The sequence below is a fragment of the Arvicanthis niloticus genome, chromosome 5, assembly GCF_011762505.2.
Source record: "Arvicanthis niloticus isolate mArvNil1 chromosome 5, mArvNil1.pat.X, whole genome shotgun sequence".
NCBI lineage: Eukaryota > Metazoa > Chordata > Mammalia > Rodentia > Muridae > Arvicanthis > Arvicanthis niloticus.
Genome location: NC_047662.1, coordinates 95,915,012 through 95,940,584, shown reverse-complemented (window position 1 = coordinate 95,940,584; position 25,573 = coordinate 95,915,012). Strand labels below are relative to the sequence as shown.

Genomic DNA, 25,573 nt, shown 5'->3' with positions numbered 1-25,573 from the left:
TCCCATAAACAGTAAATTTTAACAAAGAAAATGAGTGGCCCATGCCTTTAATCCCAGCACTCTGGAGGCAGAGGTAGGGGCATCTCTGAGTTCCAGGCCAACCAAAGCTTCACAGGGAAGACCTGTCTCAAAAAACATAAAAGCAAATGAACAAATAAGAGCAACAATATGCTCCATTCCAAATACATTAAACACTGTATGTTCTCTTACAATAGCCCTTCACATGTTTTTCAGTTATTCTTATTTACTCTAAGTTGTTTATTTGGGGAGAAAAGGGTGGAGTGGGAGGTGGATTCAACTCCAAACTCTGACCATAGATACCGTACCTAACATAATTCTGATGTCCTTCTTGGCTCTATTATACTTGGTCCAACCCACACAATCTGTCAGTTCTCAAATATGATCTCAAATAGTTCTCAAAATGATCAAACTGCGCAAGAAGCTAACTGTTTCCAGATTCAGACCACCATACTTCCAACAGCATGGTCTAAGGAAGCTAGTATGTTAGAGTCACATAGTCATGTACTCTCTTTTTAACTTGCCAAGTTAACGTTGGCTACCTGTAAGTGTAGAAAATAAGAAGCTGAGATAATCCACGTCAGTCACTAAGCAGTCATTAACCGAGTGGCTCCATCCAGAAAAAGATGATCTACAAGAAACAAAAGAACTATTACCTTAGTAATAGTAATAGAGGGGTTGGGAAGCTAGAGAGATGGCTTGGTGGATCCTTCCACAGGATCCAGGTTTAATTTCCATCACCCACATGGCAGCTCACAACTGGCTGTTAACTCCAGCTCCAGAGGATCCAACACCCTCACACAGCCATACATATAGGCAAAACACCAGTGCATGTAAAATAAACAAACCATGATTTTAAGAAAAGAAAAAAAGATTGAAAACTCCAGAGACTAAACCCAGGACTTCCAAGTGCTCTGCCACTGACACTCAATCCCAGTTCTGCACTTTCCTTTATTGCAAATATATCCATAGTATATATGTTGTTTTAACTTCATTTATAAGAACTTTAGTATTGTAGTTATGAAAGTTAAGAGGCATTAATATTTATAGCTATGTACTTCATTAAAAAGTATAACTGGTCCAACATATATGATGTAGCAAAACTTCTATCCCACATTTCAAATTGGATCCAAAGAGGCAAGGAAGTTTCTTCATTTTCTTTTGTGGTAGGTTCTACCACTATGTACTTATTTATCTAAAAAAGTCTGACCCTTAGCAAATAAGTGTAATGGAGTTTCAGCTTCACAGCTAGCTAGAGCAAAAATATCTCAATCAGGCTTTAAAAACTTTATTGTTAAAGACATGATATGTTGTATTCTGGTCTACCCTCACAAAAGCACAGTAAAGCAGAGGATTTGAAAGAAAAGCTGATGGGCTGAGTGTGATGACACAAATCTGTAATGCCAGTACCTGTGAGGCAGAGGTAGGAGAGTGACAGCCTTCCTCGACTATACATTGAGTTTGAGACCCATCTAGTCTACCTATTTCAAAAGATCAAAACCCAAAATAAAAAGTGGTAACTGTACAGCAGATTTAAACGAGAAATATTTGTTCCTACTGTAGGACAAGTTACTAGCTAGTCTTTGAAAACCCCTCAAAGCCAGGCTTCCTCGGGAAAAGTTTGAATGCCAAAAAGCAAAAAAGATTCAAAACTCCGATCTAACAAGCTCAGATTACAGATTTTATCAGACAACTGAGTAAATGCCAGCCAGAATTAGGCTTTTCTAATTTACCTATATGCCCTTATTTTAACCATTTCTAGAAGTGGTTAAAATGAAGTACTGTGGTGCATACCTTAAATCCCAGCTCCACTACAAGGGAGTAAAAAAAAAAATCCTACATTTGGATTTATTAATATTTTTAAATAGGAGGAGAGGTGTTAAGCATTCTCCTGTGTCATTCAAAACAACACATAGATACCCATGGAGAAATATCATAGGAACTCAACATCAAGAACAGAAAGGACAAAAGAATCAATAGAAAAACCCTCTTATACCCAGTATATACAGAAGCAACTGTGCCACCCAGTGGCTGGAAACAGAAGGTCCACTGGAAGTTTGACTTGGAAATAACATTGGGTAACATATTAATCGTGGTCTAGTAGAAGAGGAGAGATACTAACAAAAACGCCTCAAGTACTTTAAAATATGTCTGAAGGAACCAGTCAGTCTGAAGTTGAACCAGGATGGAATCCAGGGGCTCAGCATACATTCTACTACTGAGCTCCACCCCAGTCCCAACCTGCTTTTACTGATTATGTATGAACAGCTATGTCAGTACTGTAGATAAATTCAAATTTCCAACTATCACCACAAATCTTCAGAGAAAAGTTAAGCAAATCAAGACCGCTAAACCCACCCTTGACAAAAGCTAATCAACTGTAGAGAACTATAACTGAACATTCAATGTAGTGTCAAGGGACTCAATTTTACCAAGTGTTCAAAAGCTAAACTGAATCTTAGACAATGTAGCTAAAGATGAAGTGCCCTCCCATAGAAATCATTAAGAAAAAACACTTATTATATAGTATTGAACAGAAAAAAAAATTTCAAAGGCCTAACATTAAATAAAAGCTTTACATCAAAGTACAGAATTTTTTCCCTATTTCTAAGAAAAAAAAAAAGCACAGGAAACTATCAATGCTTCAAATTTTAAAAATTATAACCAATTCTAACACACAAACACACATGAGAAGTAAATCTTGAATTTTCACATATAAACAACACTGCTAGAAAGGTGAGGCAGACAGTTATGAACCATTCTGCAATTCCAAATAGCCAAATATAAGTTTATTAAAAGAAGCAACTGATAGCTGGGCATGGGCACACCTTTAATCCCAAAGCTTGGATACAGAGGCAGGTGAATCTCTAAGTTAGAGTCCACCTTGGTCTACAGAGAATACCAGGACAGCTAGGGCTAGAGAAATTCTGCCAGGAGCATGGGGGAGATGATCAATCCATGATTCAAACAAGTGATACAGGGTCTTTTCAACACTAGCAATGCTATTATTTTTTTAAAGCCAGGTGTGGTAGTGCATGCACACTTTAAATCCCAGTGCTGGAAAGCAGAGGCAGGAAGATCTCTGTGAGTACAAATCCAGCCTGGCTTATAGTGAGTGTAGAAAGACCCTGTCTCAAAACACAAAAAAGAAAACAAAAAACCTTCCAGAGGAAAAAAATGGCAAAGCCACTATGGAAGGCAAGGTATTACAATTCCTCAGAACACTAAACATCTGAGCTGAAGAGGTACTTTTTAGTAAAAGAGCATTTGCCTAGCATGTGCGTAAAAATACAGTACTACCACATGATCTATCCATTCCATATCTATGCTATATAGCAAAAATATTGAAAGCAAGGTCTCAAAGAGATACTTATGCACAGTGGTCAAATGGCAGAAACAACCCGTATGTCCATCAACAAGTAACTGAAAAATAAATGTAGCATATATCTGTGTGATGGACTATCACATGGCCTCAAGAAAAGGAAAAAATCCTCATATGTGTTACAGTTATGATTAACTTTGAGAACAAAATGAAATAAGCCACACACAAAAGTAGAACTGATCTCATCAATAGCATCTAGCACAGCCCCCAAATAATAAAGGCATAAGAGATTACCTAGAAAAGTGGTAAGAGGAGGCAGAGGGTCTAGCAGAAGTGATTTAGTTCTGGATTTGACTAAGGTCCTGCCTCAATAAATATGGTAGAACAACAATAGAAGTTGATTCCCAACACCACTCTCAAGACCCCACATGCGATAAGACTCCCCTCCAATGAAAAACTACAAACACACACACACACACACACACACACACACACACACACACAATTCATGCATTCTTATCCAAAAGATCTAAACTTGCTAAAAAAAGGTCCATATCACAACACATACCACTTGAGATTTTAAGTATAGGATTCTTACCTACATGCTATTAATCACTTAACTGTAACCTCTATTCTAAACTATGGACATATATTACAAAGCAAGAAACTTGCATCAGCCTTAGAATCAACAAACTGTCTTCAGCCAATAATAGTATTAACAAAGTTCTAACAGCCACATTAAAAGTAAATGAAGGTGTCCACAATATGTTACTATAAAAGGCGCTCGCCTTTAGTATTCTTAAGGCAGAAGCAAGAGGATCTCTGTTAGTTCAAAGCCAGTGTGATCTACATTGTGAGTTCCAAGATAGCCATGTCTATGCAGAGAAACACTGTTCTCAAAAACTCCAAAACAAAAAAGCGTTCTGTATTTCTGTTCTGTAAGAAAAGAGGGGGAAAAAGATGATGCACTTAAAATACAGCTCATTTCACAGTGATACCTCATGTACAGTATCCCAATAAGCGTGCCAGCCAAACTTGAACCGAGTCTTCCCATTATGCAGCACCGACTTAACCGAGAAAGCAAATCAGCAGGCAGAGTGGGTAGAAAATATAAAAGCTGAACCAAACGTTGCTGAGATTCTGCAGGAAGAACTACCACAGCGCCTTCTTGAGGATCTAGTGGGGTAGGAAAATATGAAAGTCAACTATAAAAGCTACACAAACCACAGATTAATTTATTAAAGCAGCCTGATTACTTCCAATGAATTAAATGTTGACAAATTATGCTTAATAGCAATTTTAACAATTACATACTATAGTTTTTCACCAGGCATAGTTTATTAAACTGTTTAAAAAAATATTGGGCATAATCATTTACTTATTCTTATTACACTGTTAACTTTATAGCATCCAAAAATCTTCATAAAAAAATTTTGGGGGGCCGGGCAGTGGTGGTGCACCCCTTTAATCCCAGCACTTGGGAGGCAGAGACAGGCGGATTTCTGAGTTCAAGGCCAACCTGGTCTACAGAGTGAGTTCAAGGACAGCCAGGACTACACAAAGAAACCCTGTCTCGAAAAAACAAAAAAAGCCAAAAACAAAAACAAAAACAAAAATTTTGGGGGAAAAAAAAAATCTGATGGGGATGAAAAAAGATTAAAAACAAAGCACAATAGTAAACACAAGCATTTTCACTAAAAATAATTACATGAACCTAATTTAACACAACTTGTTTGCTCCAATTATATACACATCTACACACATATACAGAGCTATGCTCAATATTTAGAATCCCAACCAATAAAACATGGAAATGTCCTTTAAGCAGCACATTATTACAATGGAACACCACTATAATAAATTACATTATAAAAAATTATATTATTACAATGGAACACCATAGTAATAAAGAATAAGGTACTAATATTTGCAGTAACATTTATAAACCCTGACACTATTATGCTAAAGAAGCCAGGCACAAAGACCTTAGATTATAATCCTTATTTTGAGTGTCCAAAGGGTCTGGAAAAGAAGGCTCAGTGGTGAATGAAGAGCATGTGCCTGCTCTTCCAGAGGACCAGATCAGGTAGCTCCAGGGAGATCTAATGCTTCTGGCCTCCAATAGCACCTGTATTCGCAGGCATAAACCCAATACAGACACATAATTAAAAATAATTTTTAAAAATCCTTTTATAAAGTCCAGAATAGGCAAATCTATAGACAAAAAAAAAAAATGAAACTGCTATCAGGAGCTTAAGTAAAGAAAGATGATGGGATGACTAATAAAAACAGGGTTTCTTTTGGGAGTGATGAAAATGTTCTAGAATTATGTAGTAGTAATAGAAACATATTTAGGAATTACTGAATTATATGTTATAAAAACATAAAACTTACAATATGTGATAAATCTAAGTTACATATACTTTATAAATATATGTGCCACTAAGCTTTTATTAATATTTTTCAAAACACTAAATGGTATGTCAGTTCTACAGATGAATATTAGATATTAGTATGGGAGTCATCTAAGACACTCATTGTGATTAAATAATCCAAGAACTATCTTGCCATCAAAGTATCAGAAAGACTTTCAAAGTACTTTATTAGTTAAATTTATGAAGTTTTAAAGATAACTTAGAAGCCAAAGGTCAACTTGGGCATAGAAGGGCATGTACTCAAGGCATAGATAGGAAGATCGCAGGTATGCGGGGCTAAAATAAACTGTCCCAAACAAACACATCTTTCAAGCAACAACAAAACAAGTAGGGAGAATATACAAGATAAAAACTATTATAATACACTTAAATTTACTGTTTAGTATTTTGAGTAACTTAACCTAAATTTAAAAAAAAAAAAAAAAGGCAAATCTTAAAACTCCAACTCCCCTTTAACATTCCTTTTCCTTGCTGGACTAGATCAAGGCTGACCACCACTCAAAACTCACCATAAATTCGTAGAGCAGCAGCTTGTAAGTTTTTCAGTAAGTCCTTATTTGCCTGTGATGCAGCAGTATGAATAATATCAATCAGCTGTGTGGACAACTCAGGGTTTCGAGAGCCAAGGTAAGAGAGCTGCAAAGGTAAGCCGGCCAGCCAACGGGATAGCACTCTGCTTCGGTATCTTAAGAAGGCCAAAGAAGAACAAGATAAAATGTTAGTATATAAACATGGGAAGAATAACATAAACCAAACCAATCGTTTTTCTATTTAAATGTAACCATTTAAAGCAGTGATACACAAAACACATTTATTTCCTTAAGCACTTGAAAGCAGGTGAGATGCTGGACAGTATCCCTTTGGAACAGTTCTGGTCACTAAATTAAAAAACTACTGAATTTTTAAATAAAAAGGGACACCAGTTAGATCTAACCAGTTAGATCTATACGAGCTGTTTAATATGTGTTTGCTACTATACAATATATGAAACAAACACATGCATTTAGTACATTGCTTCCCCACACAATTACTTCAGCCTTGCATTATTTTAGTCTGTTCAGATATGGGTATAGTTTCCTAGCAGAATGAAGAGTTCTTGATAAAATTTCATAACATTTCTTGAATATGACAAATAGACTTTCTCCAAAGACTTAGTCATATTGAAATACACAGACTACAAAATAACTCAGCAAAAAATTAAGGGTAAATATAAAATCTTTACCTCAATCTGTAAGATCTCAGTTCTTCTTTCTGATAGATCTTACTGAAAAATTTGATCAATAAAGTCCTAACTGGAAGAAGCAGGCCCCTCTGTTGATACAATGTATAAACCGCCTTAATGAGATTCTCTGTAGCATCTGAGAACAGAAAGAAAACAACTCTGCATATGAACAGACACTCCTTCCACTTACACAGTACTTCTATTTTGTTCCTGGGGCAAAGCTGTCTTAGACACAATTGATGATTATCACATTAGCAACAGTGTAATACACAAAAGTCAAAGCACCAGACATTACATTATCACTTTTCTCAGGAACAAACCTATAAAGTTACAAAGAGAGAGAGAGAAAGAGAGACAGACAGAGACAGTGAGAGACAGACAGAGACACGGTAGGGGCGGGGGGGGGGGGGGGGGGGGGGAAGAAGAAAACCAAACAAGAAAGCTTTTATTTGAAAGGGGAAAAAAAATAGTAACTCACTTCAAAACCAACTTAAATTTCAACTTACTTTCAAGTAGAGGTATAAGCACATCCAGGAAGGTAAACATCTTTACCAGTTTGCTTCAGAATGGGCCCACTCCAAGAAAGGAATGAGACACTTCTTAACACTTAGGCTAGCTGCCTTGTAACAGATTAAATGAAACCAGCACAACTACACAGAGGGATGGCAATCACCATTTACACCAGACCCAGATCTCCTCTCCTGCACCACCTACCTCTGTTTGGTTGCATCTGGATTAGCCTCCATGAGACTCCAAGCAATCTGTTCAGCTGTTTACTGTTCAGTCTAGCGCCACCTTTAAGGGTCTCCGTCACAAATTTCCTTATTGTTTCTATCCAACTGGAATCATTCTGTAAAGTTGAGGCATTTGCCAGCGAGACCATGATATCAGACAGCGTTAAGTTCAGTAAAAGATGATCTACATTATTGGAGAGAATAGTGCAATGCTTGATGCTAAAAACAAAACAAACACACAGAAATCTATAAACCACACCTGCTTTTGAACATTTAAAACAGTCTTATCAATAAATAAAATTTTTTCTTATAGAATTTATAATTTCCAAACTGATGGAATACTAGGCAACTTTTAAATCACACCTGCTTTTGAGCATTTAAAACAGTCTTATCAATAAATAAAATTTTTTCTTATAGAATTTATAATTTCCAAGCTGACAGAGTACTAGGCAACTTTAGACCATAGTTGTGTACATAGGTCTGTAAAATAATGACCCAAATCAGAGCATTTATGGCACTGGGCATTACTGTGTTACTGTTCCGTGGAGTGCAAATGGCCATACCTAACATGTCACTAGAATCTTAACAAGACTTGTTAAGACTGAAAAATCCTAACTTTAAGATTTTTTTAAAGCAAGTATTTGTATTTGGTGGGACATTAAAAGAAATATTTACATTTGCTTTATTTCAAGTAACCATGTTTTAAAAGAACCACAAATTTCTCATCATAATTTGTTCATGATAAAATGAAGGCAGTAGCATTATGCCTTTAATCCCAATACTTGGGATATCTCCTTGAGTTCAAGGGCAACATAGTCTATACAGTGTTCTGGGCCAGTCAGGGCTACACAGTATGTATGACTCCGTCTCAAAAATAAATACTAAAATTTTTAAAAATCTGAGCTGGCCCCAAGGGCATGACAACTGCAGCATTTGGTAAGTTAGACAGGGGAGTGCTGGAGAGCTCACCCTCATGGTATGGGTGTAAAAAAGCAGGCAGGCTGACCAACTCAGCTACCACCCAGGACCAGATTCAGAGTTGGCCCACCTTAACATCTACCTCACTTATGAAGTGCTGCCAGTGTGCAGATCCAAAGCTGCAGGATCTCCCTAACACAGGGCAACAACAGGATATCTGAAAGGAGTCCTGGTGAGGTTCCAGTATTGATGGTCTAGCACAAGTCAGAGGCCTCAAACAAAACAATGACTCAATGCAATGAACATTTGCAAGTAAAGATGTATGGACAATGGGCATACTGTGGGATACACTGTAACACACAACTAGCTTCCACAAGAAGATGGTTTTTTTTTTTTTTTTTTTTTTTTTTTTGATTGTTTTGGGATAGGGAAGTTGCATGTCGGGAGGGCAGACACAAAGGAATGGGGAGATGAGTGGGATTGGGGTGCATGATGTCAAACTCAAGAGTCAATAAAAAGTTTTAATAATGTAAAAGACATTGATGCAGGTAAGCAGTAGTCTAATTTTATAATCTATATATTAAAAACATTTCATTTGTTTTCACCAAGAAAAACACATTCCTTTCAAAATGTGTACATGGAGGGCCAAACAATATCAGTTGTCTTTCCTTGATGATGCTTCAATTTGTTTTCTTTTGTTTTTTAAATTTATTTGCTTATGTTGTGTATGTGTGTGGGCACACAGGTGCCACACTTACAGAGGTTAGAGAACAACTTGTAAGGGTCTAATTTTTCCTTTTACCATTTGTATCCCAGGGATCTACCTCAAATAGTCAGGTAAGTGCCTTTACCCACTGAGCAAGCCACCTTTCAGACCCTTATAGCTTTCTTTTTGAAACAAGATCTTTCACTGAACGTAAAAACTCATGAAATCAGCTCCTAAAATTACTGGATAGTAGCTTTAACCTGCAACTTTACTTACTGTGAGGCATTTGTATCTAAATTTTTATGAAAAGAAAAAAGAACAAATGAAAGAAAGGATCCTGACTTACTTGCTAAGAATTTAAAGCATCAGGAAAGCAAAGAATGTGCTTTAAAACTTTTTCTCTGCAATAACCTGTTTATAACAAGCCAAGTATTTAGTGAATCCATGCAAAATTCAATCAATAATTTATTAATTCTTAGCAAAGTCCTTGAACTCTGCTCAAAGCCTCAGTGCTTCTCCACCTGTCTCATCCTTTGATATATTTAGGAATGTTTTTCAGACAGATCTTAAGTTTTCTTTAAAGTGTTTGCTCATTTGAGGCAGTTACAGGTTTACTATTCCAGCTTGTAATAGCTTGTCAAGTTTTATTACACAACCTATTCTCACATCTGCTCTCATCTGAAGTACAGACTTAAATATTTTCTAGTCTTAATTATTTTTAAACTCCATCTCCTGTTACCCTGTCTGATTTCCTCCAATTCTCTCTATTCTTTCATTATCAGTTTCCTGGTATACATATGAGATCAAAAAAAAATGAACTTTAATAAGCTACCCCGACTCAGCAATTTTTATTCAATTCCTATTTATGTAATTAGACAAAATCTATACAGACTTACAAAAACAAAAAATGCTAGTCCTAAGGTCTAAAGTGATTTGTTCAAGATTGGCCTCTCTCTGTCTGTCTGTCTATCTATCTTTCTTTTCATAAAAACTTAGATACAAATGCCTCACAGTAAGTAAAGTTGCAGGTTAAAGCTATTATCTAGTAATTTCAGGATATAAAGCATTTTAGGTCCACTTCACTGCAATGCAATACCTTTTATTTGTATCTTTCTTCCGTTGCTTGGTTATTTCTTTTAAGGCGTATGGAAAATGACTCATAAAATGATGTTTGAAATCAGTAAGATAATTTTTTCGAAGCCATGACTCCTATTGAAATAAAATTGAGATTAGAAAACACAAAAGACAAAATGTAAACTAATAAATCAAACAGAAATTCAATTATGTCAATATCTAATTATTAATGTCTCATCTTAAGACTACTTCTGCTAATGCCATAATACATAAATAAATTTTAAGATCAGAGTAAACTGTTAGACCATCCAATTTTATTCACATATCATGGCACTTGGTTTCTCCTGTATTATATTTATCTGCTGTTTAAGACAAAGAGTAAATGAGATTTGAGAAAAATTCTTAATTGCTCTTTCATTAAATTGCATTTTTAAATACCTTATTTTCAGAATACTTCTGACAGCCTGAACTCTGTGCTCCTCCCCACCTGTTTTCACGTATGCTTTTAACATTCTATTTCACTGTCATCTTTACTCCTAGAATTCACATTCTGTATTAACATCAATACCATCAGAAGGCATGCACCATGAACAAATACCTCATCAATAATGCTTACACTTTTGTCTCTCAAGTTCAGAACAGCACCGTAATGTGATTTCTGCAACAAAACTATTCTGTACGTATGCCATCTAATACAGCAGTCATCCATCACACTGAGCTACCAAATACTTAAAACTATAGCTAGTGTTTGTTCCCAAGCTCCAAGGGCAAAAAAAGTGGCCAGTAAATCTGAGGAATTATGTGTTGTATAGTATGTACATGCTTATGTAGGGGCCATAGGTCAATCTCAAGTGTTGTTCTTCAAGAGCTATTCATGAAGCAGGGTCTCTCATTGGCCTGGAGCGCAAATAACAGGAACAGTGGGGATGGTGAGGTACAACATTAAAATGCCTTTTAATGTCACTATGCAGATAAAATTTTATACTTCTTTATAAGAGCTCTTTCTTACAAGTTACTACAGTTTAGCAAGATTTTTTCAATATTTGGAGGGTAAGAACAGCTCAGCAGTACAGCTAAGGCTCTGGGTTCCATCATTAATACCAAAAATATATGTGTGACTATGCATATGTATATATGCATTATTTCTTTTTTAAAAAGATTTATTTATTTATATATTATTAAGACTTTTTTTTTTTATGTATGTGAGTACATTGTCACTGTCTTCACACACCAGAAGACGGCATCAGATCCCATTACAGATGGTTGTGAGCCACCATGTGGTTGCTGGGAATTGAACTCAGGACCTCTGGTAGAGCAGCCAGTGCTCTTAACCACTGAGCCATTTCTCCAGCCCCATATACATTATTTCAATATAAACCGACCAGCCCTTCACATAAGATTTCTGCTTTTAATTACATGTATGTGTAGGTATCTGTGTGTGAATCTATACACATAAGTGCAGGTGCCCATGAGGCCTAAGACACTGAATTTTCTAGAGCTGGAGTTACAGACATCTGGAGCATAGCCGTGGCCCACCCAACATAGGCGAAGGGAAGCAAACCAATGGCCTCAGCACTATGTACTAAAGGGCCAGAGATGACTCAGTGGCTGAGAACCTGAATTTAGTTTCTGGTAGTCATGTAAGAGCTCACAGCCATCCACAGCATTAGTTACAGAGAATCCAAACCCTCTCCTAGCTTCTTCAGGTGTCAAGCACATGGCACACCCACATCCATATAGGCAAATACTTATACATATAAAATAAAAATAAACAAACATTAAAGAGGAAGAAAAAAAGCAGTAAACACTGTAACTACTGAATCATCTCTCTGGCCCTATTATATATGAGTTATATACATTATCTCAATTTAGTTTTCTGGTCTTCAACAGTCTATATAGTCTTGAAAACCTTAAGTATCTCATGTAAGTGAACGCTACCAGACAGTCCTGTAATGGTAAGTTACAAAGCATACTATTTTAAATATCCATTAAATTTCAAGTGGAAACTAGTATAATTAGAAAATTTGCAGATTCTGTATTTTGTGTCTCCTGTTCAAAACACAAATACCACAGAAATATTAAAAGTGATTTTCTTCACTAGTATTTTCTTACTAGTCCCAATATATACTTAATATAGTTCCCATATTAAGTATCATAATTTCTATTTTTCTTCATCTTTCAGATGAAAATACTGACTGGTGGGTTTAATCCTTATAAACCCATTTTAAGTAGAAAATATATTACACTGAAATACATTTTAATAGACCAATTAACCAAATATCAGAATTTTACCTAGGCTACCTTAAATTTACTAATACACTTATATTACTGTGATGTTGTTAAAGACAAGCTGTACCACAATGGGCAGGAACAACAGTGTCTGATATAATGTCTTATAATGAAATAGTAATACCTCATAGAATGTATCCAATGGCATACTAAAAGTGAAAGACAGATCATTGTACAAGAAAGTTTTAACACTGTTCTAAATCAGAAAATTTTCAAGGCACATCATTTTTAATGAATTGGGGTAGATCCACTAAAATTACAAATATAGATTTTTCTAAGCTATATACATTACTGTCAGCCTACACCACAAACACCATGAGAACCAAGCTTTGCTTTCCCAGTATAACAACTATACTAATTATAATCAGATGTTTTTGTTGCTAATGTGCACAATGACTTACTTATAGGACAAGTTCAAAAGTATAATCAATAGAATGCTATCCTAGTTGTAAAAGCAATTTAAAAACATTCCTGCAGATAGTGATGGGCTAGCAATGTAAGAACAAACTTAAAACACATCTTAAACAAATTACAAATCCATAATGTTTTTCAAAATCTTTAGTTTTATCTTACACAGCATAATGGCTCATCCTAATCTACAGCTCAAAATAAAGACTAAAATAAAAACAAAAGACATGCCTTCTCAGTGTCGTATGTATACAGGCAACTTTAAAAGTCTCAGATAAATCTAGACAAAAATCCTTGCAAGAGATTTTATGAAGAGCAGATGCCTCATACTGTAAAGTAGCTGCTGTAGCTGTCCTGAGTGCTCTAGCATGGTTCCTTAGCAAACCATCTCACAGCTTTGTTCCACCTGACCTGAACTACAAACGTACAATATATTCCATTACCATCACTATGATGTCAGTATAGTCTTCAACTGCTACATATGATATCACAAGATAATAAAAGAAACCACTTATTTACTTTTTTATTTATATGAGTACACTGTAGCTATCCTCAGACACACCAGAAGAGGACATCAGATCCCATTACAGATGATTGTGAGGCACCATGTGGTTGCTGGGAATTGAACTCAGGACCTCTGGGAGAGCAGTCAGTGTTCTCAACCACTAAGCCATCTCTCTAGCCCAAAATGAACCACTTAATAAGCAACTTTTCAATCCCATGAGAAGTCTTCAGAATGTTCCTAATCAATTTGCCACAAGCAACACTGGTTTTGTTTGTTTGTTAGTTTGTTTATTATTATTTAGAGATAGAGTATCACTATATAGTCCCAGCTAAACTGGACTTTACCATGTAGACCAGGCTGACCTTGAACGCAAAGATCTGCCTGTCTCTGCCTCCCAAGTGCTGAGATTATAGGCATATGCCACAACATCTGGCCTACAAGCAACACATTTTAATATTACTATGAATCACTTCTAATAAAACCAAATACAAATGAGCAAAGTATTATACATTTCACTGAAAAAATGAATTATATTCAGCTAATAACCTCACAACTTTGCTATATATTTCACTGAAAAATATATTAAAATCTATTTAATAACCTCCCACAAACTATTTTAATTTGTACTGTTATGCAAAAAAAAGAAATCACCATTAAACTGTGGGCAGTCTTTGGAGAAGACATGTTCAACCTATAGTAAAAGGTGATTTTTAATCTCAATTATGATAAAAGGAATTACTAATAAAATTTAAAAAAGAATCCATTCGTTCTCACCAATGTATGGGTTTCATCCTGCTGCTTTGAGAGTTTCCATAACAGCGAAATGACATTCAGGACTTGCTGCATAACTTGTAGAGGCTCTCGCTCTACCCCACTCCCAACAGAAGCAGCTAGTTGTGGAGGTAAAGCTTCAATCCAGCATTCAATTAACAATGGAATTATTATCTCAATGAATCCTTTCAGATTTTCAGGGGATGACAGGTCTTCATCCACAGTGCCTAGTGTTCCCAAGGACCTAACAGGGAAAGGTAAGAATGAAAAAAAGTTAATAATGACAAAGTGCGTTATCCCTGCTTAATTTAAATATAAAATACAGTACAATGAAGCACCATGAACTATTAATTATATATATATATCAAAACTGGTAAGAAAAACAAAACACTAAAATGGCAAAGCAAACAGAAATTTAAGTTTTACTTCTAATTAGGCTTTTGCTACAAATGAAAACACTTTCAAATGACTCTTGCCATTGGGAGTCATCTAATCAACTCACCATTAATAACTACATGAAAATTATGAAAGACAAGTATTATGTGTTTCCACCATTAGCCATTAATGGTCAGTAGTTAAAATTCAATATAGGAAAACTGAGTGTGGACATAACTGAAATCCTTACCGTAGCCTGAACTGTGAACTGACATTTGGCTGTGAACCCCCATTTTCATAAACCTGGATCTGTTGCTGGTCGTTGGCATGATCCTTCCAGTTGATAAAAATGGAGTTGCTAGTGGCATGGGGAGTTTCTTTTTGTTCCTGAAGTCCTTCACTTTCTCTCAACCTACTGGATCCATCTGCCAAGGCCTGAAGGAATTTACTGAGTCTTGCTAAGACTTTCAGCCTCCATTGCTGAGAAGTGACTCTCCGATTAGGATTTACAGAAAGTATCCAAGACTGGGGTCTGTCTCTATTTACCAGTCCTTTGGACAGCTGCTGATGAGAAATGAGTTCTACAAAGTTCTTAAGCAATATACTGCTACGGCCAGTAATGAGAGCTGGGTAATGTTCCAGCAGAATGTCCAAAACTTTTAAAGAGTCCTCCTGAATTCCTTCAGTAATGTGAGTCATGGCACTAGAGAGATGGGCACTTACCAAAGGAAAAAATGGAGAAATTTGTTCAGTTCGTATTTTGGGGGCCAGGAATTGAAGAAGTTGAACTGCTGCTAATCGTACATTAGCATCTCTATCTGTAAACACAGCAGTCACTTCACTTAGTATGTTTGAGAGGTGTGCGTCAATTATAAATGGGTATTGAGACAAAAGCTCTTTAAGTCCGAGAAGAGCACTTTGTTTAACACCACCACTATAGTGATGCATCTGTGACAGCAAATCCTATAACACAAATACAGATTTTAGGTATGGACATTAATATGTATCACATTCAAGCAAACATTTTAACTAAAACTATGATGAACTGAAATCCTTGTTCAAAGTGTAAGCATTTTCCAAATGTTGGTAAACTTTACTAAGATCAGAAACACTTTCATATTTAAAATATTTTATCCTAATAAAAACATAATAGTTCTCTCTTCAGTTATTTTCTTATATTAAACTACATACAGGTTTTGGCACATTGTGATTTAAAGTGGCATTAACCAACATTTACTGCAGACCTACTAACTAATATAAATATTATAAGTGAATTTATCCTTTCCAGACTTAACAAGATCTTTCTGCACACTTCCCCATCGTGTGTTTTATTCAGAGGATGCTATCTGGTAATTTCATTCTCCCAAGATGTATCTCATAATACATACACAGATATTCCAAAAATCTTATAAAATACGAAATACATCACCATTCTTGTCCCAAGCTCTTTACAAACGTGCCCCAAACACTTTACTACAGACCAGTAATAAACTATGTGCTACAATTAGTTCAAAAACAACTACCCATAAGATCTTATGTTAACCAGCTATAAGAACTTGGAAAAAAAAAAAAAAAAAAAAACAACGAAAGAACTACTTCAGATGACATATACCAACCCCCAACCCCAAAAGTTTACTATGGAACAATCAGTATGAATTTAGTTTAGTAAAACTGTCTGAAGTAGGAAAGACAATTTCAAGATCAGATATTGGCAATATACAAAACCCAAATATTGTCTAACAATATACCATTTGGTCCTAAGGCAAATCATTTAAGAGATTAAACAGCTTTTCACAAAAAATAACATTCTACATAATGTGAAAAAAAAATTTTCATTTATCAAAAAAAGATTTACAGTTTACCTTTATGTTAAGCTTTCTATTGTTGGTTGGAAGTGTTTTATCCTCTTTAAGTTGTTCAGGCAAATGTATAGCCTTTGTCTTAAAGTTTGTATCTGTAGCATTTTCTAACTTGGGCTTCTTTTTACCAACTTTTAGTTTTACTTTCTGAAAATCATCTTGGCGTTTCCTTTTTTTGGTCATTCTTGAATGCTATCAGAAAGAACAAAAACAGTGATTAAAGCAAGGATAAGTGATAAAAGAATAAAAATGTAGTTTTCTAGTATTTACATTACTCTAACACCTCAAACAACACCATGAATCATGGTCATCAATAACAATGCCAAAGAATCAGAATGGACAATGGACAAAACCATTAAAGCATGCAAGAATTAGTTTGGTTAAGAACTGCTGAAAACAAGTAATTAACAAAAAAGGGAAGAATCTTGCTAAAGAACCTTTCCTTGCAAGGTTTTCTGAGCCACATAAAATTGTCACTATGCTACACAGAAACCTGGTATTTTCTTTTTGTTTTTTTGGGTTTTTTTGTCTGTTTGTTTGGTTTTTTTTTTTTTTTTTTGCTGGAACACACCACGTGTACATTTCTGTTAGAAGCACATAGTACTCAGGATTTAACAAAGTCTGAAAAATTTGCTATTTCTTAATGAAAGAGATAATTAGGAAGTTTTATGAATCAAAGATGAATGCTACAAACCAACCAAACAATAAATAAATCAAAACAAAACAGAAAAGGTGGGATCCAGGTAGGCAGGAAGGAGGAATGGATATCTTAGGAGCAAGAAAGCCAGGTAAAGGTCAGGAGCAGGAATAGACCCACTAAGGACAGAAATAAAGACAGAAGCATTCTGAACATTAGATAAAATTATAGTCATAAATAAAAAAACAATATCCACCCTCTGCCTGGCCCCATGAAAGGTAAACAACAAGGTAACAGGAAATGTAATTTAAGAGGAATAAGAAACAGACTAGCCAAGGCACTAAGTAAACAACTCAGGCATAACCAGATCACCTTGTACCTTTCTCCATTCTCTCCCCTACAATCTTTCAACTTCCATTCCAATTTTCTAGCTTACCAACCTTTTGATCTGCATGCTTCCTACCCATTCCAAAGTCATTAGCGTTAAAAAGTCCTTATTTCTACCCTAGACTACTCAAGCTTCCTCACTGGTAAATGCTTTTTTGTTTCTACACTGTCTCCTCTTTGACCCCCTGACCATGGTCATCAGACAGCTTTTTAAACACAGACTGACAAGGATAGGGAAGCTTTTCTTGCTCTTACAAATGGTACACTTCTTAACCATGTCATGGCAGGCACGAATGTGGCTCCCACAAGCCTCTCTGGCTGTATCTTCCCATAAGTGAACTTAAAAAAAAAAAAAAAAAAAAAAAAGGCTACTTTCATCTGGAACCAGTTCAGCTTTTCTTGAAGCTTCTTTCACAAGCTTCAAAACTAATAAATCTGTCTTCCACTGCACACCCAGTTGAGCACTGCTGGTCTCTAACAGAATTACCTCAGGTCATAAAGTCACAATGCTACACATGGAGATTTAAAAAATAAATAAATAAAAGTTTACAGTGCTAACAGAATGAGTGAATGAATGAACTCCACTATGACAGCATATCCAAATCCACAATGTGGATTTATTACCTTAGGACCCCTTAAGCAGAAGTTGCCTACACAAGAGGTTAAGAGCCTGCTTTAAAGGGAGCACATGCATGTGCCTGTGTCAATATTAGACAGGCAGGAAGACAGGCACTTTGAGGAACCTGGTCAACTCAGCAAAATACCATCTCAATTTAAAAAAAAAAAAAAAAAAAAAAACCTATTTATAGAATCTTTTTTTTTTTTTTTTTGGTGGTTTTTTGAGACAGGCTGTCTTGGAACTCACTCTGTAGACCAGGCTGGCCTTGAACTCAGAAATCCGCCTGCCTCTGCCTCCCAAGTGCTAGGATTAAAGGCGTGCGCCAACACCGCCCGGCGAATCATATTATTCTTATCCAAACATTTTCTACTGTGGTTATGTGTCTATAAGCCAAGGTACAGTTCTTATCAAACATTAAATAAGCAAATGCCCTGTCTATGCTTACCATACCCAGAGCTGTAAGCTGACAGTTAAAATACATGTTTCAAGCACAGTATGCATGTGTTAAACTCTCAGGACCAACACATACCAAATACTCAAACCTCACAAACCCAGAAGGCCCCGGTACTCATCTGGCCACTTTTAATAGCAAGCTGGGTTTTACCTATTAAGCAAGCATACTCTGCAAGTTTTTCTTATAATGTTATCAGTAGGGTTTCCAGAGATAAAAGAAAACGGTTCACAAGACAGAAAATGTGACCCTGTGACATCTTACATCGTCTTCTTGTCATGCTCTTACATGTGATGGGTCTCTAGCAATCTACAGCAGACCTTGTCCTCAATAAGAATGTCAAGTTGTGCCATATCACTTCATGTAAGTACACTCTAGTGAATCTGCTATGAAAATAAGGCCTAATAGCTCTTTTAAATATCGACAAATATTTACAGAAACATACTGACAACTTTTTTTCTAGTAGGAACTTTTTTAAAAGTTCCATTAGATGCTGCTATTATTTCCATTAAAAAAAAAATCGTAACACTAGAAATCAAATAGCTCTACTAACACTAAACCACTTGTACAGCAGATAGTACAAGGAAGCTAACTCCAGCCTCGGGGCCTGAGCTCTCACTGGACTTGATCACCTATCTGGTGAGCTCCAACCGCTTGAAAACTCACGCACTGACACATACCTGCTGCAGGTCAGTCTTAATGCTAACCTGGGCGGAAGAAGACTGCAACTTAAGCAGAATCCCCAGTAGTTTGCCCTGCGGCCAGCCCATTACCTATTTCCAACTATTCCCGCTCTCCAAAAGAAAGAAAGAAATCGAGGAGAAAGTAGCACTGCAGCCGTTGGCCGATGGTGATTATCCTCTCCAACCCTTTGCATCTCCAAAGCTCCCCAAATTCGAGGGGCCAGAAAGCGAGGGTCTTCCGACAAGGCGAGGGGAAGGAGGGCAGCGATGAGATCTGCCCACCCGTTTTCCAGCTTGCACACCAAAAATGGAAACCCCGTTTCTGTTTCTTTCTTTCTTTCTTTCTTTTTTTTTTTTTTTTTTTTTCCTCCAAAGGAAATCATGGTTCCTATACCTCAGTGAACGTCGAGTGGAGCCTCCGGCCCGAGCCCCACATGCCGGCCTAACACTTGCCGATCCCCGAATCAGACCGCGGTCGCTTGAGGCGTTTCGGAAGCCCCTCGGCCGGCTCTCACGCTCGGGGCGGGGAACAGCTAGGACCCTGGCCGCCCTACCCGCCTCAGCCCGTCCCGCCGTCTGGGCCTCGCGTGTCCGCGCACCAAGAGAACCCGGCAGGACAGACAGACGCCGCTCACCTGAGAGCCCGGACGGATCCGGACGCGGAGACTAGGCGGAGAGCGAGCGAACGTCAAACCCCGCAGGACCACGCCGTGTACCGCCGGCCGCAGGCTTTTCGTTCGCTCCCAGAGCGTGTTTTCAAATCGCCTCGTCCTCACGCGGCCGCGTCTCCTTCCGCCGCCCGGAAGTGGGGCCCCTCCCTCGCCGCGCTCACGTGACCTCAGGTCGCAATCGCGCGCAGCCGGAGGGCGGGTCCAGACTGGCACGCCACGCCCCTCTAAGAGAGGCTGCGCCGGAAGCTGGGGGAGAAGGAGGAAGATCTAGAGTACAGCAAAGTCTTCCAGCATCCATCGACTGGAAGATGATGGCTGGTTATAGCTGCTTGAAAGGCAGTCTTCTCCCCAAGGACCGTAGTTCTTCAGACCTGGAGCTACAGCCAGAGAAAAGTATAACCTGAGTTTCATTGAGGAAGGAAAAAGTTTCGGACATCAAAGATAGCATTTCTAGGGAGGGTAACCTGGACTAAAGCCGAGTAGACAAATGCTAAGAGGTTACTGGTGGCAGAGTCGCGGAAACCTAGGACAGGGTTTTCCCTGATTCAACATTTTCAGCATATAATTAACTCCTACTACTCCAAGCAAGTGAATTCACAGAATTTGAGACATTAAAATGACTGCAAAGAAGATGTGAAGAAAGAAGTCTTGAAAACAAAACCATCCAAAGATTGACTTAGTCATGTATAAGGAAAAGCATACAGATACAAAGGGTCGACCTGGATTCAAATTTATTTTTACAGCTTCCTACATATAAGAACTAGAAAAGCCTTATACCTTATATTGAGCTTCAATACACTAAGTAGGGATAAAGCAATAGTATCTAAAATTAGGAGACCCAAGCACCAGAATAAAGACCACACCTACTCTGTGATAATGAACAAAGAATAAATCCAAAAAGCCACCACACAGGTAACCCATCTCCCCACCCCCGCACCTGTCTTGGGAGTTAATGACGTTATACTATAAAACCAGGAAAAATTATAAAGGCTTATGCCGTCTGTATATGCCCCCTGGACTCCAAAAGCCTACCAGCTTGTTCAGAACTTCTCCCTTCAGCTTTGCAATGTATATCTATCTCAGGGTCAACAAGGACCAAAAGATAACTCTGGACATCCATTTTGAAATATTTTCCTACAACCTCTTCACCTTAAGTAGCAATCCCATCTTGCCAGTTACCCAAGCAAACCTTAAGAGCTGGCATCTTTCTAGGACCTATCATGAGGCTTCTAACCCCTGAGGAGAACCTACTGGCTCTGACTTCCACTATTAACCACTATCTCCTGGCTACCTTCAAGGTCCATATCACCTCCTGATCGAAGAGCTGGGACCACATTTCTCTCCATCTTTGGCTGTCTTACCCCATACTATCTAACATTTGCAGAGCAGCTTTCAGAATATTTTTAAATATATGGCAAAGCATGTCACTATCATACTTAAAACTCTTTGGTGGTTCCCCATGTCATCCACCCCCAAATCTAGAGTCCTTCTGATGGCCTCAACTCCTACCTTGTTGGGACAGTCCTTAGCCTCTGAGCACTGCTTTGCTGTGCTCCCTTCTCTCTGTCCCTGTGACCCCCACATCTTTGCTCTTCTTATACATGAGACATGTACCCCCTTGCCTTTCTAGTTAGACCTTTGCTTTATATTCCTATCTGCCTGAAATACACAACCCAGCAAATCCACGGGACAAATTCTTCTCACTTGAATTTGCTCAAGCATCTTCTCAGGTATGCCTATGTTGGTGGTCTGAGTTAAAAATCATAACATACTGTCCTACATCTAGAAATCTCCCTCCTCTGCTCAATATTTTTCTTTTGAAGGGTGTACCACCTTCTAATGTACTGTGTGATTTATGTACTGCTTACTACCTGTCCTCCTCACTCACCACTAAAATGTATGTTCCATGTAGCACTTCCATTTGGTTCATTCTATATCCCAAATTCCTAAAACAATGTCTGGAGCATAGCAGGCCCTCAATAAATAGCCACAAAACACCTACTATTTGGTAATGTTCAGAAATAGTTCTTTTGTTTCCTATTTTGGTGTAGAACAGAGATTATAGACTCAGAGAAAAGCAGGCCTGGTGGCTTTGTGTGTAGCTGATATAAATACTAATGGTGTGGGGAAAGAAAGCAGTCACTTTCAAATGGCTAATATTACCCGGAAGGAATGCAGAGCTTCTCATTTCCAAACAAAACTAACCCCCCCCCCCAGAAATGTTCATAAGAAATCTAGTCTAAATATGGGTAGTGTTCTTTGAATTTGAAGTTGGTCCCCAGCTAGACACACCACTGAGAGGTAATTGGCACTAACTCCATTGATGATTTAAGTAGCTTACCTTTGGTAAGTTCAGACTGAATGAGCAATAAGAAGTAGTTCTGGTTGAGGACGGGGGAAGGGCAGTGGGGGTGCCTCCCCCCTTCCCCCACTTTTGAAGTATGCCTTTAAAGGTCAAATCTTGTCCCTCTTTTCTCTTCTCCTCTCTTTGTTTCTTGTCCACTTTGAAGTGAGCCCCTCTTTTCCACATACCACAGGTACAAACCAGCAAGGCCAGTTGACCATAAAGTAAAACCTTTGAAACCATGAACCAGAGTGAGCTTTTCCTCCTTTAAATTGTTTATCTCAGGTGGTTTTTTGTTGTTGTTGTTGTTTTGTTTTGTTTTTTTGCTACAGCCATAAAAAGTGACTGACACAATTGCCAAACAAATACATGCCCCCTGAGTTTTGAAACTGGGTGTGCCAACAAAACAGTTATGAACAGGTTGCTAGTTATTGTCTCTACTTTAAAACATGAAAACTATGAGCATAAAGACTGGATTTCTCAACTGGTAAGGGAAGAATTCTGCAATTACACGGAATGTCTACTTAGAGATCTTTGACATATAACAAACACTAATTAGCAAGATCCTTGACCTAGGCCAGAAAAACACTGTTTACAGTGAACAGGCATTCTAGAATATACAGAGAACTAAAACTCGCTAATTGGCCACACAAGTGTTCATTCCTTTGGCTCTTACAAAACCAATTGGCTAAAATAATAGAAATACATTGGCCCTCAGTTCTGAAGACTGGAAACACTAGAAATCAAGACATCAACAATGTTGATTCCTCTGGAGACTAAGAGGGAGAATCTGTCCTGTTCCACTCCATGCTCCTGATAGCCTTAGATATGCATTGCAGGTCCTGTTCTCTATATTATATCATCTCTTCTGTGGGCACAGTGTGTGTGTGTGTGTGTGTGTGTGTGTGTGTGTGTGTGTTTTCAAGCTTCCTACTTTCATATGCAAACTAAGGGGTCTTTGAAATGATACAGCCTAGGGGTCTTGATCAGGTTTGGTTTAAGGTAGGAAAAGTCTGAAACACAATATGTAGCCCCAGTGAGTGCTCAAGCACTGCAGACAGAAACAACAGTTTAGAAAAGATGTTTATTGGGGAATGAGGAAACATACACTTGTAGCAGACACACAGAGAAAAGGACCCTCTGCAAAGCAGAAACCCAGTCTTGTCTTGAGGCCTGGGGTCTCCTCTCAAATGTTTAGTGCTGGTCAGTTTGAAGAAAGTTAGGATGATTGATTGGCCCAGAACCGATGTGTGACTTGTCCTAAGCAGGCCTTGAATTTCTTGAGCCAGTCCATCAACAGGTGACCTATTGGTGGAAGACAAAAGCCTACAAAGCCTTTGTTTTAAGCTGCCAGGCTTTTGGCTCAAGTCAGGAGGGTGAGGAACAAGTTGGCCCCCTTAGAAATCCACCACCTTTCATACTTCACCATGCTTCACTCTGCTAGTCTGCCCAACAGGGAGTCTGCCTAAGAACTGGGTCCCAGTTCCTTACTGGCAACTCTTACTCTCTCATAAAGACAGCACCAATCACATAAGATTGAACATGTCCTAATGACCTCATCCTAACTTGATCATCCGTATGAAGACCTCATTTTCAAATCAACACATCTAAGGAAACTGGAAGTCAAAATGTCAATTCAGGGAACCACAATTCCATCTGTGCAGATGTCAAGATCTGTATCCCTATATCTCTACAGTATATGAACAGCATTTCCCCCTTTTTATCTATGCTCAGAAGCATGACAAAATCCTAGCTTAGGCCATTACTTTTTATAGAGTCGAATTGCTAGTCATTAAGCTAGTGCCTCTCAGCTTCAAAGATACTGCCTGGGCTACATAGGGAGAACCCTACTGAAGGAAAATACAAACAGAAACAAACAAGGAAAAACAGTGCCAAATACTTACTTGAAATGTCAAAAATGGAAGAAAGGACAATGAGCAGAAAGGACCAGTGAACAACCACAGGAAAGGACCAGTGAACAACCACAGGAAGCAGCTACTTCCATTGATCAAAGGCAACAAATGGACAGAGTAGGGGATGATAGATGTGAGTGTTTAAAAGATGGAATCCACTGGGCTAGACATAAGACTTCCAGAGACACAGACATGTTGGCTACTGTCACTGAGGTGGCTTAGTGACACTTCTCTCAAAGAGGCAGAAAACCTGTGAACTGAAATCAAAGGCAGAGTAAGAATGGAGTAGTCACCTAGTAGCCACTGCCTGTGCTCATGTGATGGTGACTGGCAAGGAACAAGCAGAAAAAAAAGCAATTCCCTACCTGCTTCTTCCTTTATTCTCCCACTTCAGGCTCCCAAGGGCAGACATCAGCAGGGAGCCAACTAGCAAAGAAGAAATTAATGTGGTTTGTGGTTTTCCAGACCCAGCATCCTCAAAGCAGAATACAGACAGGTAGCTTTGAAGCTGAGGACATAAGCTTAATGATCAGCACTTCAACACTATAAAAATTTAAACAATGGCATAAAAGAACATATGCACCAGGGAAAAATTATAAATGCCCCTGTAATTTAAGAAGTTAGAGATTGTTTGTTTGTTTAGTTTTGTTTTTTTTTAAGACAGGACGCCTTGAACAATTAAAGAAAAAGCAGATGTGTTTCACAATGTGGACAGAATTAAATGGGGTGGGTATGTAACTTAGCAGTGGAGCACATGCCTGGAATGAGTGAGGTCCTGGATGTGATCTCCAGGCTGGGAAAAAATAAATCTGATGTTTAATTTAAAAAGAAGCAAAAGTTATGAATGACAATTCACAACAAATTGTTGAAATTATCAATGAACAGTGATATCAACAAGACAGAGAGCAGACTCTTCAAGCTCACTGGGTTGTTTGATCTATGACACCATTTAATTCCAATGTTCCTCTGATCAATTTTTGGTCCATATGACCTGCCTGTTGGTGAGGGTGGAGTATTGGAATACCCAGTAATAATGTGTCGGGGTTAAAGTGGGAAGTATGCTTTAGCATCCAGTAGCAATTACTTTATGAAATTGGACCACTTGGTTTTGCCATGCACATGTTAAGAATTATAATGCCCTGATGATGAGTTGATCCTTCGGTAGGTACAGTTTTCTTTATTTCTGACTAATTTTGGTTTGAAGTATACTTTGTCAGTTAATACATAGTGAC

At 37.9% G+C, this 25,573-nt stretch overlaps 1 protein-coding gene across 1 annotated transcript in view; it reads right to left on the bottom strand.

Moving 5' to 3' along the window:
* Tex10 (testis expressed 10) overlaps nt 1-20,250 on the bottom strand; it is a 39,485-nt gene extending 19,235 nt beyond the window's left edge. The window contains exons 1-10 of the mRNA XM_034503462.2: nt 20,049-20,250; nt 16,640-16,828; nt 15,028-15,740; nt 14,406-14,646; nt 10,452-10,564; nt 7,712-7,950; nt 6,998-7,133; nt 6,285-6,460; nt 4,339-4,516; nt 561-649 (exon numbers count right to left, since the gene is read on the bottom strand). Coding sequence (XP_034359353.1) covers nt 561-649; nt 4,339-4,516; nt 6,285-6,460; nt 6,998-7,133; nt 7,712-7,950; nt 10,452-10,564; nt 14,406-14,646; nt 15,028-15,740; nt 16,640-16,819 — 2,065 coding nt within the window. The 5' untranslated portion in view covers nt 16,820-16,828; nt 20,049-20,250. The remainder of the gene's footprint in view (nt 1-560; nt 650-4,338; nt 4,517-6,284; nt 6,461-6,997; nt 7,134-7,711; nt 7,951-10,451; nt 10,565-14,405; nt 14,647-15,027; nt 15,741-16,639; nt 16,829-20,048) is intronic.
* Between the last annotated feature and the right edge of the window lie 5,323 nt (nt 20,251-25,573).